Below are 20,586 nucleotides of genomic sequence, written 5' to 3'. Positions count from 1 at the left end.
TGGATTAAGCTTGATGCTTAGGGAGTTTTTCTTTCTTTTCTAAATTTTTATTGGATTATAGCTCATTTACAATGTTGTGTTAGCAAAGTGAATCAGATATATCGATTCTTTTTCATATTTTTTTTCCTATATAGCTCATTACAGAATATTGAGTAGAGTTCCCTGGGTCCTTGTTAGTTATCTATGTTATATATAGTAGTGTGTACATGTTAATCTCAATTTCCTAATTTATCTCTTCCCCCTGCGCTTCCCCTTTGAAAACCGTAAGTTTAATTTTGAGATCAGTGAGTCTGTTTGTGTTTTGTGAATAAGTACATCTGTACCATTTTAAATTAGATTCCACATATAAATGATATCATATGCTGTTTGTCTTTCTCTACCCGACTTAATTCACTTAGGATGATAATCTCTAGATTCATCCGTGTTGCTGCTAATGGCCTTATTTCATTCTGTTTTATGCTAAATCATATTCCATTGACTGTAGGTACCACGTCTTCTTTATTCATCTGTCATTGGACGTTTAGGTTGCTTCCATGTCTTGGCTATTGTGAATAGTGCTTCCATGAATATTGTGGTGTACATATCTTTTCAAATTATCATTTTCTCTGAATATATGCCCAGGAGTAGGATTGCTGGGTAATATGGTATATATATATATATATCAGTTTGGAGAAGACAATGGCACCCCACTCCAGTACTCTTGCCTGGAAAATCCCATGGACGGAGGAGCCTGGTAGGCTGCAGTCCATGGGGTCGCTAAGAGTTGGACATGACTGAGCAACTTCCCTTTCACTTTTCACTTTCATGCATTAGAGAAGGAAATGATGACCCACTCCAGTGTTCTTGCCTGGAGAATCCCAGGGACGGGGGAGCCTGGTGGGCTACCATCTATGTTCAGTTCAGTTCAGTTCAGTCGCTCAGTCGTGTCCGACTCTTTGCGACCCCATGAATCATAGCACGCCAGGCATCCCTGTCCATCACCAACTCCTGGAGTTCACCCAAACTCATGTCCATTGAGTCGGTGATGCCATCCAGCTATCTCATCCTCTGTCGTCCCCTTCTCCTCCTGCCCGCAATCCCTCCCAGCATCAGGGTTTTTTTCCAATGAGTCAACTCTTCACATGAGGTGGCCAAAGTACTGGAGTTTCAGCTTTAGCATCAGTCCTTCTAAAGAAATCCCAGGACTGATCTCCTTCAGAATGCACTGGTTGGATCTCCTTGCAGCCCAAGGGACTCTCAAGAGTCTTCTCCAACACCACAGTTCAAAAGCATCCATTCTTCGGCACTCAGCTTTCTTCACAGTCCAACTCTAACATCCATACATGACTACTGGAAAAACCATAGCCTTGACTAGACAGACCTTTGTTGGCAAAGTAATGTCTCTGCTTTTGAATATGCTATCTAGGTTGGTCATAACTTTCCATCCCAGGAGTAAGTGTCTTTTAATATTATGGCTGCAGTCACCATCTGCAGTGATTTTGGAGCCCAAAAAAGTAAAGTCTGCCACGGTTTCCACTGTTCCCCCATCTATTTCCCATGAAGTGATGGGACCGGATGCCATGATCTTCGTTTTCTGAGCTTTAAGCTAACTTTTCTCACTCTCCTCTTTCATTTTCATCAAGAGGCTTTTTAGTTCCTCTTCACTATCTGCCATAAGGGTGGTGTCATCTGCATATCTGAGATTATTGCTATTTCTCCCAGCAATCTTGATTCCAGCTTGTGTTTCTTCCAGCCCAGCGTTTCTCATGATGTAATCTGCATAGAAGTTAAATAAGCAGGGTAACAATATACAGCCTTGACGCACTCCTTTTCCTATTTGGAACCAGTCTGTTGTTCCATGTGCAGTTCTAACTGTTGCTTCCTGACCTGCATCCAGGTTTCTCAAGAGGCAGGTCAGGTGGTCTGGTATTCCCATCTCTCTCAGAATTTTCCACAGTTTATTGTGATCCACACAGTCAAAGGCTTTGGCATAGTCAATAAACCAGAAATAGATGTTTTTCTGGACCTCTCTTGCTTTTTCCATGATCCAGCGGATGTTGGCAATTTGATCTCTGGTCCCTCTGCCTTTTCTAAAACCAGCTTGAACATCTGGAAGTTCACGGTTCATGTATTGCTGAAGCCTGGCTTGGAGAATTTTGAGCATTCCTTTACTATCGTGTGATGCTGCTGCTGCTAAGTCACTTCAGTCATGTCCGACTCTGCGTGACCCCATAGATGGCAGCCCACCAGGCTCTCCCATCCCTAGGATTCTCCAGGAAAGAACACTGGAGTGGGTTACCATGAGTGCAATTGTGCGGTACTTTGAGCATTCTTTGGCATTGCCTTTCTTTGGGACTGGAATGAAAACTGACCTTTTCTAGTCCTGTGGCCACTGCTGAGTTTTCTAAATTTGCTGGCATATTGAGTGCAGCACTTTCACAGCATCATGTTTCAGGATTTGAAATAGCTCAACTGGAATTCCATCACCTCCACTAGCTTTGTTCATAGTGATGCTTCCTAAGGCCCACTTGACTTCACATTCCAGGATGTCTGGCTCTAGGTGAGTGATCCCACCATCGTGATTATCTGGGTCGTGAAGATCTCTTTTGTACAGTTCTCTTGTGTATTCTTGCCACCTCTTCTTAATATCTTCTGCTTCTGTTAGGTCCAGACCATTTCTGTCCTTTATTCAGCTCATCTTTGCATGAAATATTCCCTTGGTATCTCTAATTTTCTTGAAGAGATCTCCAGTCTTTCCCATTTTGTTGTTTTCCTCTATATCTTTGCATTGATCACTGAGGAAGGCTTTCTTATCTCTCCTTGCTATTCTTTGGAATTCTGCATTCAGATGCTTATATCTTTCCTTTTCTCCTTTGCTTTTCGCTTCTCTTCTTTTCACAGCTATTTGTAAGACTTCCCCAGACAGCCATTTTGCTTTTTTGCATTTCTTTTCCATGGGAATGGTCTTGATCCCTGTCTCCTGTACAATGTCACGAATTGTATAAATATATATATATTTAAGGAACCTCCATATTGTTCTCCATAATGGTTGTACTAATTTACATTTCTCACCAACAGTATAGGAGGATTCCCTTTTCTCTACACCCTCTCCAGCATTATTTTTTGTAGATTTTTTTGATTGATTTATTTTTAATTGAAGGATAATTGCTTTACAGTATTACATTTGTTTCCACCAAACATCAACATGAATCAGCCATAGGTTTATCCATGTCCCTTCTCGACTGAACATCCCTCCAACATCCCTCCCCATCCCACCCCTCTAGGTTGTTACAGAGCCCCAGCTTGAGTTCCATGAGTCATACAACAAATTCCCATTGGCTATCTATTTTGCACTTGGTAATGTATGTTTCCATGTTAGTCTCTCCATACCTCCCACCCTCTCCTTCTTCCCTCTCCATCTGTCCGTAAGTCTGGTCTCAATGTATCTTCACTGCCGCTGTGCAAATAGGTTCATCAGTACCGTCTTTCTAGATTCCATGTATATGCATTAGTATACCATAATTGTTTTTCTCTTTCTGACTTACTTCACTCTGTATACTAGGTTCTAGGTTCATTCACCTCATGAGGACTGACTCTCAAATGTGTTCTTTTTTATGGCTAAGTAACATTCAGAGCCAGACATCCTGGAATGTGAAGCCAAGTGGGCCTTAGAAAGCATCACTATGAACAAAGCTAGTGGAGGTGACGGAATTCCAGTTGAGCTATTTCAAATCCTGAAACATGATGCTGTGAAAGTGCTGCACTCAATATGCCAGCAAATTTAGAAAACTCAGCAGTGGCCACAGGACTGGAAAAGGGCAGTTTTCATTCCAATCCCTAAGAAAGGCAATGCCAAAGAATGCTCAAACTACCGCACAATTGCACTCATCTCACACGCTAGTAAAGTAATGCTCAAAGTTCTCCAAGCCAGGCTTCAGCAATATGTGAACTGTGAACTTCCTGATGTTCAAGCTGGTTTTAGAAAAGGCAGAGGGACCAGAGATCAAATTGCCAACATCCGCTGGATCATGGAAAAAGCAAGAGAATTCCAGAAAAACATCTATTTCTGGTTTATTGACTATGCCAAAGCCTTTGACTGTGTGGATCACAATAAACTGTGGAAAATTCTGAGAGAGATGGGAATACCAGACCACCTGACCTGCCTCTTGAGAAATCTGCATGCAGGTCAGGAAGCAACAGTTAGAACTGGACATGGAACAACAGACTGGTTCCAAATAGGAAAAGGAGTGCATCAAGGCTGTATATTGTCACCCTGCTTATTTAACTTCTATGCAGATTACATCATGAGAAACACTGGACTGGAAGAAACACAAGCTGGAATCCAGATTGCCGGGAGAAATATCAATAATCTCAGATATGCAGATGACACCACCCTTATGGCAGAAAGTGAAGAGGAATTAAAAAGCCTCTTGATGAAAGTGAAAGTGGAGAGTGAAAAAGTTGGCTTAAAGCTCAACATTCAGAAAACGAAGATCATGGCATCTGGTCCCATCACTTCGTGGGAAATAGATGGGGAAACAGTGGAAACAGTGTCAGACTTTCTTTTTTTGGGCTCCAAAATCACTGCAGATGGTGACTGCAGCCATAAAATTTAAAGACACTTACTCCTTGGAAGAAAAGTTATGACCAACCTAGATAGCATATTCAAAAGCAGAGACATTACTTTGCTGACTAAGGTCCATCTAGTCAAGGCTATGGTTTTTCCAGCAGTCATGTATGGATGTGAGAGTTGGACTGTGAAGAAAGCTGAGTGCCAAAGAATGGATGCTTTTGAACTGTGGTGTTGGAGGACTCTTGAGAGTCCCTTGGACTGCAAGGAGATCCAACCAGTCCATCCTAAAGGAGATCAGTCCTGGGATTTCTTTGGAAGGAATGATGCTAAAGCTGAAACTCCAGTACTTTGGCCACCTCATGTGAAGAGTTGAATCATTGGAAAAGACTTTGATGCTGGGAGGGATTGGGGGCAGGAGGAGAAGGGGACGACAGAGGATGAGATGGCTGGATGGCATCACTGACTCAATGGACGTGAATCTGAGTGCACTGCGGGGGTTGGTGATGGACAGGGAGGCCTGGTGTGCTGCGATTCATGGGGTCGCAAAGAGTCGGACACGACTGAGCAACTGAACTGAACTGAACTGAACACTCCATTGTAAATATGTCCCACAGCTTCTTTATCCGTTTGTCTGCTGATGGACATCTGGGCTGCCTCCATGTCCTAGCTGTTATAAACAGAGCTGCAATGAACATTGGGGTACACGTGTCTTTTTCAGTTTTGGTTTCCTCAGGGTATGTGCCTAGTAGTAGGATTGCTGGGTCATATGGTAGTTTTATTCTTAGTTTTTTCAAGGAACTTTCATGCTGTTCTCCAATGTGGCTGTATCAATTTTCGTTCCAACCAATACTGCAAGAAGGTTCCCTCTTCTCCACACTCTGTCTAGCATTTATTGTTTGTAGATTTTTTTATTACGGCCATTGTGACCAGTGTGAGGTGATACCTCATTGTAGTTTTTGATTTGCATTTCTCTAATAATTAATGGTGTTGAACATCTTTTCATGGTGGTTTTTTTTTTTTTTTCCGGTCATCTGTCTGTGTTCTTTGGAGAAATGTCTGTTTAGATCTGCTTATTTTTTGACTTTTTTTCTTTTATTGAGCTGCATGAGCTGTTCGTATATTTTGGAGATTAATCTCTTTTAACAACAGTAATAGTTCAAAGCTATGTCACTGGTAGCTCTCTGGGTAATTTTTCAGTGTTTCCCAACTATTCCTGTACCATGGTCAGGATTTGGGGCGTTTTGCCAATGGGGAAACTGTGGTGGGAGTGACCTGTCTGAGTTAAGGAATTATCCAGTGCTAAGCTATAAACGCAACCAGGCCTTCACTCAGTGACTTTAAGATAAGTGCTCTTCCCCACTTTTCCTAGTCGTCCCAAAATACCAAATGAAGAACCTGCTTACTGGAAGCTGCAGGTCTGGCTTTGCAGCTTGAAACTCCGGGATGGGGTCTTCCTTGGGAGGGGGAGCAGGACAGTGTCGAGACACTCACTGCCTCCTCTCTGCCTCATCCAGGCCTTCAGCACCGTGGCCACCTTGAGTCCCATGCGGCTGTTGGTGTTCTTCACACCCTTCGCAGTCAAAGGCCTCACAAACTCCGTGTCTGCCGCTGACAGGTTCAAGGTGAGTGGCCAGAGGTCTGACCATGCAGCCCTTTACTCCGTGTTCTCATGGGCCTGCAGCCCCATGCCGTTCCTCCTGAGTGTGACCCCAGGCCAGGCAGAGTCCAGCCTAGATGGAGAGGGACTAACCAGTAGTAGGATTGCTAATCCATCTAACTCGGTGATCTCCTGTGCTCAGGGTGGTGTGGGGCTGGGAAGACAGATGAGTCAGGCTAGTTCCCAGGCCCCAAGGACATTCTAGGACATGGATCCAAACCACATCTCAGCCAGATGTGGTTTGACCTGCAGACCCTGTTCAGGTGTGGGTAGAGTTACCACGATCGTTTTGCTTTTTTAAAAATTGCATCTGTTGCTGGCATTTAAAAAACCGGAAATTGTATATTAAAAACTCAGATTTCTGGATTTTCTTGAATAATCAGAAGATCTGGCAATAGTGGACCCACATTATTCTGTGGCCACAGCAGCTCTAGCCGAGGTGGTAGCTGCCCCTCATGTAGTCAGGGAATTCAGGTGGAGTTTGCTGCAGCCTCCACCATGCCATCGCACACTTCCAGGCCTGGGGCTTACTTTCCATTCATCATCTCAGTAATGGTTTACTTCACTTCTTTACCTTTCTGGTCTTGTCCCTATAGGCATCGAAGTTGAAAAACTCTCATCTAAACCAATTTCTAAAAGCATTTTATAGTCATCTCTCCTAAATGTGTGCAGTCCCCAATCTACATCATCCATTCACTCATATACTTATTTTAAAAAAAAAAAAATTAGCAAGAAGTTTCCTGGCAGTCCAGTGGTTAAGACTCTACACTTTCACTGCTGTTGCTCTGATTCAATCCCTGGCAGGGAACTTAGATCCTACAAGTCACACAATGTGGCTTAAAAGAAAAAACAAGCAAAAATAATGAATACTCGTCATGGAGAACACCACAGTGAGAATGATCGTATGGTTCCTGCTCTCAGAGGGTTATAATTGTTACCAAGTCCAGGCTCACTCTGCTCACCACACGACAGGCCAATTAATCAAGAGACGAGGTGTTGAGGCAAGGAATACAACTTTATTTGGAAAGCTGGCAGACTGAAAAGATGTCAGAATAATGTCTCAAAATAACCATCCTATGGGGGTCTGGATGCCAGGTTCTTTTATAGAACAGAGATGAGGGGAGGTGAGGAAGTAAAAAAGACCATTGGTTTTACAAATATCTCCTGGCATGGCCAGCCTTGGGAAGGAGATGTGTTAATTTTTTCCTTCCTGTAGCCATCCACAAGTGGACACGGTCCTGAACAAAGGCATTCTGGTTAAACATTCAAGCAGAAGGGCAGGGTCCCCTGAGGCAGGCCATTATGTACGAGCAGTACCCTTTTAGTGGATAAAAGCAATGGGAAGCAAAGGTTAAAGGGAAAGAAGCAGATCCAATATGGAGTCAGTTCTTTTCTATAATGTAATCTGGTATTGGAAACAGGTGATGTCCAAGTGGATTAACCATCCGAGAAGATAACATTAGCTCATGTGAAGGGCTGTGGTGCCAATAAAGCAGAGTGATGTTCTGGAGTGCATGCTGGGGAGGGCTGGGGCCACAGCGGTCAGGGACAGATCTCTCCCAAGGAGAGGTTTGGGTTGAGTGATAATGACAGAGCAGAGAGGACAGCCGGTACAAACGCCCTGAGGCTGGAATTAACTTGTCTTGTCTGAGTAACACTAGTTCTTGACTTATCAACAGCCTCAGGAGCTCCCTAACCTCTCAGCTTCAGCTGTTGGGGCCCCTTCTGCCTCCTCCTCCCCACTGGAGGAGTTCTCCTGCCCTCCCCTTCCATGCCTGTTTCTACCTGCAGGAGATGAGGAGGCTACAGCCTGGGCCCAGAGGGTGGGTAGGGATGCTGGCAGAAGAGGAGGAGGCTGGAAGGGGAGGGTCAGGGCAAAGCTACGGTTTTTCCAGTAGCCGTGTACAAATGTCAGAGTTGGACACAAAGAAGGCTGAGCACCGAAGAACTGATGCTTTCAAATTGTGGTGCTGGAGAAGACTCTTGAGAATCCCTTGGACTGCAAGGAGATCAAACCAGTGAATCCTACAGGAAATCAACCCTAAATATTCATTAGAAGGACTGATGCTGAAGCTGAAGCTCCAGTACTTTATCCACCTGATGCGAAGAGCCAGCTCATTGGAAAAGACTGTGATGCTGGGAAAGACTGAGGGCAGGAGCAGAAGCGGGCAACTGGGATGAGATGGTTGGATGGCATCACTGACTCAATGAACATGAGTTTGAGCAAACTCTAGGAGATAGGGAAAGACAGGGAAGCCTGGCATGCTGCAGTCCATGGCGGGTCTCAAAGAATTAGACACGACTTAGCTACTAAACACCAGCGAGAGGGCTAAGATATCAGACCCTGGGCTGCACTTCCTCAGCGCCTCAAGGGGCTGGCGCTGTTACGCTGGACAGGTACTAACCCTCCAAGTCCCTTCACTTCAAGACCTCTTTTCAGTCATCTGCATTTTCTGTCTGATGCATAGGTCTTTGTCTTTGAGATCCTCAGACTGGAAGGGGGAAGAGAGATCTCTAAGGCCAGAGTCTTTCTCCTCTGTTCCCCTCAGGGCTGTACTAAGGAGTCACCTTGTGGGTGGGGCAGGGAGAAGAAAGCTGCAGGCCCTCAGGAAGGCTGCCTCAATGCAGGTGGCCACAGGTAGGAGGCAAGCTGGCTGCTGGGTGCTGCCGAGGCTGCACACTGGGGCTCCGGGCGAGGCCCTGTGGAAGGCAGCCCTCCAGACCACCTTTTCCTTTGCACTGGTTATTAAAAAAATAATAATAATAAATGAAAAGTCACTGAGTGGCATCATTAAAGTTACAGACTGAGAATTTGCTGAGAGCATTTGGGGGTCACCCCATAACCCAGTTTGTTGGTGTCGATTCATGTCCAGGTGTGTGCTTGTTATACTGACACATTAAGGCAGTGTGCTTTTTTTTTTTTAAAGCAAGGGAATGAAAACCACAAATCTGGGGACAGTGTTTGCCCAAGGGGAGGGCTTGGAAAGAGGGGGTTTCTTTGTCCCACCAAGCCGGAGGATAAGCTGGGGAAGGACCCCATTGATCGATAAAAGTCATGGCTCCGGGGTCCGCTGGTGGGCTCACAGATATTCAGTATGTTATTAAAAAATTGCTAAACGAGTAAATGCCCAACTAGCTAAATGAAATAAAGTGGGCCTTGCAGTACCTGCTGATGACTGTAAGCCTTGACCCAAATATTCTAGTTAATTCATTTCAATGTACCTGAGGTTCAATTTTAAAAAATAAACAAACTACCTTTTTTCTAAATTTTATTTTATGTTAGAGTATAATTGATTTACAATGTTGTATTGGTTTCATGGATACAGCAAAGTGATATATATATATATATATATATGTACATATATACACACACATTCTTTTTCAAATTACTTTCCTGTATAGGTTATTACAGAATATTGAGTAGAGTTCCCTGTGCTAAACAATAGGTCCTTGTTGATTATCTATTTTAAATAGAGTAGTATGTATCTGTTAATTCCAAACTCCTAATTTATCCCTCCCTCTACCTTTCTCCTTTGGTGACAATACATTTGTTTTCCAAGTCTGTGAGTCTGTTTCTGTTTTGTAAATAAAATTCATTTGTATCTTTTTTCCTTTTTAGATTCTGGATTTTCTTCACTTGGTATGATAATCTCTAGGTCCATCCATATTGCTACATGTGGCATTATTTCTTTTATTCCTCTGAAAATAGCTTTTTGTGGTGTTTTTGTGAAATGCTATATACTCTTTGCAAAGGTTCAGACAAGGCCAAAAGATACAGAAAATAAAGATTGCTCAGCATTTACTACGGAGAGACAAAATCAATTGTCCAAAATGTCTGCAAGTGTCTTTCTAGATCTCTTTCTGAGCATGCCCTGGTGGAGAAAAGCAAATGTAATTTGATCAGTGAGATCATACTTCCCACCCACCTTTTTTTGGTGCTAGAATTCTTGCAGTTCAACTCTTATTTCTTGCAGACAGTGAGATGGAGGTGTGGAGAAAAGTGACCTGCCAATACATTTTGAAATATATGACCCAAACAGCATTTTGCACAGTCGTGCCTGGACAGACATTTTTACTTTTAATACTTAGAAATGAAAGTTAATGAGAAAAACCACACGTCAGTATTATGTTTCAACAGCTCTTACCACTTAAGTAATGAGGCTAATGTAGGTTATGTCACTGCTGCTGCTGCTGCTGCTAAGTCGCTTCAGCCGTGTCCGACTCTGTGCGACCCCATAGACGGCAGCCCACCAGGCTCCCCCGTCCCTGGGATTCTCCAGGCAAGAACACTGGAGTGGGTTGCCATTTCCTTCTCCAATGCATGAAAGTGAAAAGTGAAAGTGAGGTCACTCAGTCGTGTCTGACTCTTAGCGACCCCATGGACTGCAGCCCACCAGGCTATGTCACTAGTTAATGTTAAGTTAAAATGGAAAAGAACTCATAGTACAGGAAGGGTACAAACGTGAAAGAACAGTCCAGTAGTCTGAGATTTGGAAAACCCTGATGTGGAATTTTCACCAGCCAGAACTAGCTTCTTCTAATTGATGGTGGTTCTTCAGACTTCTCGGTTTATTAAAAGTTCATAAATCAGACCAGTTGGCAAGCCAGTAAAATGGGTATGTGTTCCTACTGGACTAAAGAACTAAATTCCTCCCTGCTTCCTTTTCATTTTTTTTTTTTTTTTCTGTACAGAAATTTTTCCTCCAAGAGAGCCCTGTCATATATGTTAAGGCATTGGAAGACCCCAGCAAACCAGTGGTTTTAGAGGAGGCCACATTGTCATGGAGAAAGACTTGCCCTGGGATCGTCAATGGAGCCTTGGAGGTGGAGAAGAGCAGATACACTCCTGAGGGGATGACCAGAGCTCAGCCACCCCTGGGTGGCCTTGAGCCAGAGGATCAGGGGGACACCCGGGGCCCAGAGTTGCACAAGATAAACCTGGCGGTGTCAAAGGTACCCTCATCTGGTCCAAGCACACGGGCTGGTAGCCAGACTTTTAGGGCTGAAGACCGGGAGATTGGCCTCACGCACCGCCATTTCCTTGGCTAAAAACTGCCCTCTCCAAGATCTCCCTCTAAAATAGAAATTTTCCATAGAAAGACAAAGAAAACTTCCATGGAGGGCAAATAGGAAGTCTTTCATACTTAAGTGTAAATCAGTTGATCATCTAAACTGTTTTGTAATAGCATGACCTAGAGTAGCAAGCTGTATGTTCGCTGGTCTTTGGAGGGACCAAGGATAAAGGGAAAAGACTAAACTAAGGTTTATTAAGTTCCTAGTGTGTGCCGAGCACTGTGCTATATCTTTCAATTGGGTTACTCTGTGAACTGATTTCATTTGGCTTCTTCTCTGACTAATATTTGCGACAGTTGACTCCTCTGCTCTGTCCAAATCTCTTCTCTATTATCTACTTATATCTGTTAAAGTATAATAGATATTAATATCTAAAAATCATATAGGTATAGAATATAGACATTGATCTATATCTAATAATAGATATATCTAAAATAGACACAAATATCTAATAGCAATAAATATTGACATCTAGTAATAATAAATATTAATATCTAATATTAGTGATATATCTCTATTTCCCCCCTTGGTGGTCACCTGCAATCGCATGGCTCTAGGTTCCATCTCTATGCTGTTATTATCTCTAGCCTTGAAGTCTCCTCTGAGTTCCAGACTTCACTCTCTTTATTACCTCCTGTTCAATGCCTACCAGATATTTCAAACAAAGAAGACCAACACAGAACTTGGTTTTCACCCTCTCTGATCCATTCCCCAGGTCTTCTCCATCTCTGGAGGTGGCATCACCATCTTTCCAGTGGTTAAGGTCCTAGAAGTCAAACTTTCCTTTCCTTTCCTCCCACCCATCCAGTCTCCATCAGCGAGGCCTGGCAGCGCTCCGAAAGCATCTCTCCTGGACCAGACTCATCTCGCCACAGCCTCCTCCGCTGCCCCAGCCCCAGCCACCAGCACACCATGCCCAGCTCCTCCAAGAGCCTCCTTGGCAGCCTCTTTGCTTCCACTTTTGCCCTCTTCCAGTCCATCCCGCATGGTGGACAGAGGGAGCCTTCTAAAGCAGACCCGTTCGAGTCACTCTGCTGGTTCAGTCCTTCAGTGGCCCTCCACTGCACTTAGGGTAGAGTCCAGCTTTCCCTGAGCACCTGCCCACGTCCCCAACCTTGTCTCTCACTGTTCCCTCCACAGCAGCGCTCTCGCTGCTCTGTGTCAGTCGCCTTGTTCCTGTCTCAGGACCTTTGCTCCTCGTGCTCCCGTGGTGTGAAACCTTCAGGCCTTCTTCTGTCTCACTCCTTCTTGTCATTCAGGCATCAGCTGCAGTGACACATGCTCTTACGAAGCCTTCCCTGGCCAGCCCATCTAACACTGCTGTCACGGTAGTGACATCCAACTGTCTGTCACGGTCGCAAATGTATTTAATTTATACCACTTACCACCATCTGTCTTCTTTGTTTTGTTATTTATTTCCTGGTTTTTCTCTTCCCACTAGTTGTAAACTTAATGAGAGTTCTTTTCTTCGTTGCTTGGTACACAGAAGAAATGCACATGACTATTCGATGGATGAATGAATGAATAAGTGAAAGAATATATGCTGAACTGGCTTCGTTATCCCCATTTTACAGATGAGGAAACTGAGGCATGGAGAGTCTAAGTGACTTGCCCAGGATCATAGAGTAGAATAGATGTAGACCTGGAATTTGGGTTTTGTGCCGGACAGGACCATCTGTGCATAATTCCTTTCTGCCACTCTCATGCAATTTCCTTCCTCTGAGGTTGCCCCATCCCACCTGGATAGACTGGCCTCTCAGCTCCTCTTGAGCTTTGTCTGAGGGGCCTTGGGGTGCGTGTCACTGTTTTCTGTTTGTCATTTTTCATAAAAGACAATAGACCTGTCCTGGGCAAGTCAGCTGTCCCAACGTCTGTCTGTCCTCCTTGGCTTTGCAGGGCACCATGCTAGGGGTCTGCGGCAACACGGGGAGTGGCAAGAGCAGCCTGCTGTCAGCCATCCTGGGGCAGGTGAGTGTCTTGTGGCCCATGCATGCACCCCGCCTCTCCGAGGGCCAGGAACTCCCAGGTTCCAGGTCCCCCAGCAAGTCACACCACCACGTCTTTCCCACAAAGGGGTCTAAGCCAATAGAATTTTTATAAATTCAAAACAGTTGAGCATGTGCTGTGGGGGAGGTGAGTTATGACTGTGCTTCCATTTTACCTTCCAATGGGAGAACCACTTCTTAGGACACCTGGAGCTCCATCCTCATCTGTTCTCTGTGCTTTCCCTGCCCTTTGCTGTAATCAAGCGGCCACCAAGGTGATGATACAGGCACCTCGATGCTTGATATGATAATACAAATCATCTCATGAAGACAAACTCAGAGTGGGACATGTGTCCCTATGGAGACAGCATCAGGCCCTTGAAATCGGAACCATTTAATCGCATTGCCTTGGGACATTCTTGAGGTTTGCTTCATCTGCAGCTCTGCAGGCATGTGACTCAGCCCACTCCTTCTCCAGTTTCCAGCAAGACCAACCCCTTCCCCCTAAACACTGAGGTCATGTTGCACACCTCCTAGTGAACAACAAAAAAGAGCCATAACACCTGGACTCTATCCTAACAGCCATCTGTGTGTCTATGGCCTCCTTCCCGTGGGGGAGCTCTCCAGCCCTTCCACACTCAGCCTCAGCCTCACTGCGTCCTAGGGCTTCTCTCCTACCCCCTCCCAACTTTGTCCATTGTCCTCCTTCCCACATGGTTGGGAGAACTATCTGATATCCCTCCTTCCTTAGCTCCTCCTCCTGAAAGCACACGGACAAACTCATCACCTCCTAGGAAAGCGGTCACCTTGTCAATAGCAATTCTCTCTGAATACATCAATCTGATGGCTCGTGTGTTTTTGTGCACCACAGGTGATGCAACTTATTCCCCCAACTTCTTACAACTAAGGAGAAGAAAACTTCCGCTTTTAAAAAATAATTCATTCATTCACTTACACATTCGGCTGTGTTGTGGCATGAGGTGTCTTCATTGCATTATGTGGAATCTTTCATTGTGGCTCATGGATTCTCTAGTTACAGTGTGAGGGCTTAGTTGCTCCCATGCATGTAGAATCTTGGTTCCCTGACCAGGGATCAAACCCACGTCCCTTGCATTGCAAGGTGGATTCTTAACCACTGGGCCACCAGGGAAGTCTCCACTTTTTTTTTTTTTTAATAAAAATAGTTTGAATAGTATTTGAATGCCAGGCCCTGTGTTCAGAGCTTCCCATTTTTTCCCTTGGCCCCCAACCCAAAAACAACTCCATGAGGAAGGTACAGACATTGAGGTGAGTTTCAGTTCAGTTCAGTTCAGTCATGCAGTTGTGTCTGACTCTTTGCGACCCCATGGATCACAGCACCCCAGGCCTCCCCGTCCATCACCAACTCCTGGAGTTCACTCAGACTCACATCCATCGAGTCGGTGATGCCATCCCGCCATCTCATCCTCGGTTGTCCCCTTCTCCTCCTGCCCCCAATCCCTCCCAGCATTAGAGTCTTTTCCAATGAGTCAACTCTTCGCATGAGGTGGCCAAAGTACTGGAGTTTCAGCTTTAGCATCATTCCTTCCAAAGAAAACCCAGGGCTGATCTCCTTCAGAATGGACTGGTTGGATCTTCTTGCAGTCCAAGGGACTCTCAAGAGTCCTCCAACACTACAGTTCAAAAGCATCAATTCTTTGGCACTCAGCTTCTTCACAGTCCAACTCTCACATCCATACATGACCACTGGAAAAACCATAGCCTTGACTAGACAGATCTTTGTTGGCAAAGTAATGTCTCTATTTTTCAATATACTATCTAGTTTGGTCATAACTTTCCTTCCAAGGAGTAAGCATCTTTTAATTTCATGGCTGCAGTCACCATCTGCAGTGATTATGGAGCCCAAAAAAATAAAGTCTGCCACGGTTTCCACTGTTTCCCCATCTATTTCCCATGAAGTGATGGGACCAGATGCCAGGATCTTCGTTTTCTGAATGTTGAGCTTTAAGCCAACTTTTTCACTCTCCTCTTTCACTTTCATCAAGAGGCTTTTTAATTCCTCTTTACTTTCTGCCATAAGGGTGGTGTCATCTGCATATCTGAGGTTATTGATATTTCTCCTGGCAATCTTGATTCCATTTTGTGCTTCATCCAGCCCAGCATTTCTCATGATATAATCTGCATAGAAGTTAAATAAGCAGGGTGACAATATACAGCCTTGACGTACTCCTTTTCCTATTTGGAACCAGGCTGTTGTTCCATGTCCAGTTCTAACTGCTGCTTCCTGACCTGCAGATAGGTTTCTCAAGAGGCAGGTCAGGTGGTCTGGTATTCCCATCTCTTTCAGAATCTTCCACAGTTTATTGTGATCCACAGTTTACAGATGAGTAAATGAGGCTGAGAGAGGTGACTCGCCCACAGCTGCCAGCAGGTGAGGGATGCAGCCAGCGAGGACAGCAGTCCAGCTGATGTCAGAACTCTGCTGCTCGTCACAGCTACGTTTCCCAGCAGCTTCCCTTCAGGGCCACCTTTCTACGTGGCTAGCGGCTTGTCGCTTCAAATGAACCAATCACTTAGCTTCCCATGAAGGAAAACAAAAAGATGTCATTTAAGGGTTTAGTTCTTATTAAAGCCTGTCTTCAGTTAAGAAGTAGGAAGCACAGGATAAGAAGAGAAAGAAGCATAACATCATGAGGTCCTCTGCTGGGGTCATGGGCATGAGGGCTGTGGCCTTGATTCTTTTTAAATGTGTGCGTTTAAATTTACCCTGCAGAAAAGCAGGAATAACACTATGGTCAGGATCCATATACCCACCACTGAGATTCAGGAGTTGATAGCATTTGTGTACTTGCCACATCTATGTAGAAATATACTTTGTAGAACCATTATTTATTTATTTTTTGGTAGACTTATTTTAAATTACAAAGATTATGACACTTTCCCCACTAATGTTTCACCACGATGTCCAAAAAGTAAAGGCATTTCCTGATCCGTGATGACGTTATCACACCCACACATCAGTAATAATTCCGTGATACTCAGGGATGGACAGAGGTGGCCTGGAGCTTTCCATCTCACAGCAAAGAGCAGGGAGGCACTGCTTGCTACGGATTGGGGCTGGAGAAATAAGAGGAAAAAAGTGTGGGTGACTTCAATGCGAACTTTGCCTTCAGTCACAGGAGGAACAGATCTGGCTTTCCCCAACTACTGCCCACGGCCTTCTCAGGGCCTTCACAGTGGGCCTGGCAGGATCCTGTTAAGATTTCATTTACACAGGAGAGCCCCCAGGCTCTTGGAGCACAGTGGAGCCCTGGGCACTGTGGCTGCTGAGCCAGGGGGGATCTGTTCCGTGGCTGCCACAGGCCTGAGGCTGGACTCACTCTGCCGCAGATGCACTTGCTGGAGGGTTCAGTGGGGGTGCACGGAAGCCTGGCCTATGTCCCCCAGCAGGCCTGGATCATCAACGGGAGTGTCCGGGAGAACATCCTCATGGGAAGCCAATACGACAAGGCCTGGTAAGCAGGGCGGGATGTGGGGGTCTGGGGCTGGTTTGGAGAGGGGCCTCTTGCTGCTAATAACGACTTGCTGTGTGCTCACTTACATGCATCTCTGTATTTCCTTCTCACTGGGAAGGAAAGATTCTCATCAGATCCATTTTCTAGCGAATCAGCTGAGGCCCCCAAGAGACTGAATAATTTGCCTGAAGTCGTTGAGCTGCTAGGATATGGTAGAGTCAGAATCTGAACTCAGTCGCTTTCAGAAACTTCACGCTAAGTCACTTCAGTCGTGTCCCACTCTGTACAACGCTATGGACCATAGCTCCTCTGTCCATGGGATTCTCCAGGCTAGAATATTGGAGTGGATTGCCATGCCCTCCTTTAGGGGTTGTTCTCAACCGAGGGATCGAATTTGTGTCTCACGTCTCCTGCAAAGGCAAGCAGGTCCTCTACCACTAGTGCCACCGCTGAACTATTATGCTCCTTTGGCTCAAAATAACCCTCCCCTTCTGAAAGTGTTACTCTGAAACTTCCTTGTGTTAATTAATTCCTAACCTAAGAAGGTAAAGTCAAAAGCTAAAACACACCGGTGATGTGCAACAGCAGAGGAAGGAGTTTGATTCCCAGCCGGGCCCACACCCTCCTTGCCCTTTGCAGCCTCTCCCTCCAGAGTCCTGGGTGGACCTGCTTGAGACATGCGCTTGGAAATCATGAGCAAAGTCCGGTCTGTGGAGGAGCAAGGAAAACTGCTCTGATTGCTGCAGCTGTGCTTCCAACTCTGGTGGACTCTGGCCCCTTTTAACTCTGCCTGATTTTGCAATCTGCCTGTTGTAACCTTGCTGAAAGGCACAGATATGTGGGCGTATAAACCAGCTATCTCCAGCAGGTTGTTCTGTGAGCTCCTCAACATCAGGTCCAATGTGCCCAGCCCCCACCCCACCTACTTTTCCTCCCAAATTCCCAATTAGGCTTAATGGCATCACTGAACTGTGCACCCCAGGGAGCCCGACCCTGCCTCCTCCAAGAACCACCTCCTCCTTCCACATCTAATTGGTCAGCAACCCTGGAAGACTCAACCTCCTAAACAGCTCTGGTATAATATTTCCCTTCTCCACCTCCACTGCCAGCTCTGGTCCGTGACCTTCTGCATGAACGGTGCCCGCTGCCCCGCTCTTGGCTCCCTGTCTCCAGCCTTCTGCTCTGTTGACCTTTGTGCTCTGTCTCCAGGGCAGCTGTCTTAAAAGCCCAGTCTCATCCTGTCACTGCTCAGCTTTCAGACTGACTTGACTCATAGAGCAGTTTGTCAAAAATAAAAAGACACTATCTTTTGACTCTGAAAATTCACCGCTAGGTACTTAATCCATGCAGCATCACCCATGAATGCCAAGATCCACGTACAAGAATGTTCACATCGAATTATTCAGGACAGCTGAAAGCTAGCAACAATCCAAATGTCCAGCATTAGCTCACTGGCTAAACAGCGCATGGTGCTTCCCTATACTGGAATACGGTCGTGCCATTAAAACAATATAAACCTATATCTGTTGCACATACCATACATCACTAGATTATTTCTGAATATATATAGAGGAAACTCTGTTAGTGACTAATTGAGAGGAAAGCAGCTGAGGGTCAACGATGCGAGGGAGACTCACTTTTCACCTTTTCTTCTTTTTGTTCTGTTCATTTACCAAGTGCACGTGTTACATTAAAAAAAAAATGAAGGAAGGAAATGAAAAAAGCCTCCTGTGATTTACCATTAAATGCAGGATCGAGGCCAAATTTTTCAGCACGGAATGCAAGACCTTCCCTTCCAGCTCGAGAAGGCTGGAGGGCCTGCGGCCGGCCGCCTGGCCCTTTAGCTCCCTCTCCTTTGCAGGTATCTCCAGGTGCTCCACTGCTGCTCCCTGCACCACGACCTGGAGATTCTGCCCTTCGGAGACATGACGGAGGTGCGTGGGAGGCGAGGGTACCCCGCTTCCGCTGGGATGGTGCCTTTGTCATGCTGTTCTGGGGTCCCCAGCCTGCCCCCCCGGGTAGGTAGACGAGGGACCCCAGCTCTTCATTCCCAAAGCAACTGGAGCTGGTCCTGCAGTCTCAGAGCCTTCCCTCCCAAGGCAGGGAAGTTGGGGCTCACCTGACCTTGGGAGCTGACAAACGGGCTACCTTGCCCCACCAAAATGGGAGTTGATCTCAGACTTCTTCTGAATCAAGAGCAGAGACCCTGTGAGGATGAGAAGCACCACCCCCCTCCACTCCATACCCCCTCCCCTCCACTCCGACCCCCACCCCCTCATCATCCACCTTTGCCCCTCCCACCACCCTGCCCCTCTCTAGAGCGCTTCCTTTGGCAGTGGGGATGGCAGCTATAGCCCCGCTGTGGCAATGCCAGTTCTGACTGCTAGGTGTTCCTGATAATTCTCCATCTTTCACGGCAATAGCCACCTTTACTCTACGTAAGACCTTTGTAAGATAAAAGCAGTATGGTTGCCTTGATTTTATTATCTAATGATAGCTCAGTTGGCTGAGCAGTCACTACATTCAAGGTACTGTTCTAGCAACTCTAATATATTAGGTGAGCCTCAGATAACCTGAGGTCAGTTCTTTTGTTATCCTTCCTTTAACAATCAGCAGTGTACCCTGGAGGGCAGAGAGCTTGGTTGTTTTGTTCAGGGTCTCCCCTTCAGTAGGAAGAACCAGCTCTGGTCTGTAAAATGCATCAGTAATAGTTCTGACCCCATCAGGATGATTAGAAGTTTAGGTGAGTTGATACATACTTGCTTTGAATAGTGCTTGGTGTAGGGTAAGTGGTAGGCCATCATTAGGAGAAGGAAATGGCAACCCACTCCAGTGTTCTTGCCTGGAGAATCCCAGAGACGGCGGAGCCTGGTGGGCTGTCGTCTGTGGGGTCGCACAGAGTCGGACACGGCTGAAGCGACTCAGCAGCAGCAGCAGAGGAGCACATAGGCATTTCAGTCTGCTGAGTGAGTGAGGAAACTGAGCTTCTCCCAGGCCAAGCCCCTTATCTACAGTCACATGTCAACTGGAGGCAGAACAGTGACAAGCGGCCACCCATTGCTCTTTAAACTCTGCTTCTCCTCTACGACGTCACCAGAGTTCAGGGTCAAGCAGGGATAGAACTTAGACCCTGGCTGTCCCGGCCTCAGGACCTGACGTAGGGATGGGCCAGCCAGCAGCTGCCTGAAGAGCTAGTCTGCTAAGGAAGTCCAGACCCACTGCCCAGTGATTCTGGTTAGGACCCTCAACTCCTGACATAACACACCCGCCCACCACCTCACCTATAATACAGTCTTGGTCTTGGGCAATACCCCTAACCCAGGCCAGTGATCCCACCAGTCGACAGTTACAGTCAACAGAAATTTAAAACCATTGTAAGATGTAAGAAGGTGCTGTTTCTTGGGAATAAGTGATTTATTTTTATGAGCTAAACTGTTAAAAGTTTTAAGATGCTTCCTGAGAAGCCAATCAATTTAGAACAAATTATATCTTACTATGAATTACAAGTTTCAGTTAACTGAGCATCAGTTTTTTCATCCCTTACTAGGCATGTTGTGAAAAATATTTTTATTTTCTTTTTAATTAATTATTAATTCTGTTTGAGTGCGCTGGGTCTTCATTGCTGCACCCAGGCTTTCTCTAGCTGCAGCGGGCAGGGGCTACTCCCTAGTTGCAGTGCTCGGGCTTCTCATTGTGGCGGCTTCTTTTGTCACTGAACACAGGCTCTAAGGGCTCCCAGATTTCAATAGTTGCAGCATGTGGGCTCTAGAACATAGGCTCAGTAGTTGCGGGACACGGGTTTAGTTGCCTGGTGGCACGTGGAAG

General features: G+C 45.7%; 1 protein-coding gene and 1 long non-coding RNA gene across 4 annotated transcripts in view; one reads left to right on the top strand and one right to left on the bottom strand.

Moving 5' to 3' along the window:
- Positions 1-20,586, top strand: part of ABCC11 (ATP binding cassette subfamily C member 11) — an 80,649-nt gene that overhangs the window by 26,749 nt on the left and 33,314 nt on the right. For all 3 annotated transcript variants that reach the window (XM_069549793.1, XM_069549791.1, XM_069549792.1), the window contains exons 9-13: positions 6,067-6,174; positions 10,902-11,162; positions 13,179-13,250; positions 16,637-16,761; positions 18,623-18,695. In XM_069549793.1, coding sequence (XP_069405894.1) covers positions 6,067-6,174; positions 10,902-11,162; positions 13,179-13,250; positions 16,637-16,761; positions 18,623-18,695 — 639 coding nt within the window. The remainder of the gene's footprint in view (positions 1-6,066; positions 6,175-10,901; positions 11,163-13,178; positions 13,251-16,636; positions 16,762-18,622; positions 18,696-20,586) is intronic.
- Positions 14,190-19,753, bottom strand: LOC138418434 (uncharacterized). The gene is made up of 2 exons (XR_011248559.1): positions 19,521-19,753; positions 14,190-16,363 (listed from the first exon to the last, which is right to left on the bottom strand). It is a non-coding gene; the product is annotated as an uncharacterized lncRNA (long non-coding RNA).

The sequence above is a fragment of the Ovis canadensis genome, chromosome 14, assembly GCF_042477335.2.
Source record: "Ovis canadensis isolate MfBH-ARS-UI-01 breed Bighorn chromosome 14, ARS-UI_OviCan_v2, whole genome shotgun sequence".
Lineage (NCBI taxonomy): Eukaryota > Metazoa > Chordata > Mammalia > Artiodactyla > Bovidae > Ovis > Ovis canadensis.
The sequence above is the reverse complement of the archived record's forward strand: the minus strand, read 5'-3'. Positions and strand labels throughout refer to the sequence as shown.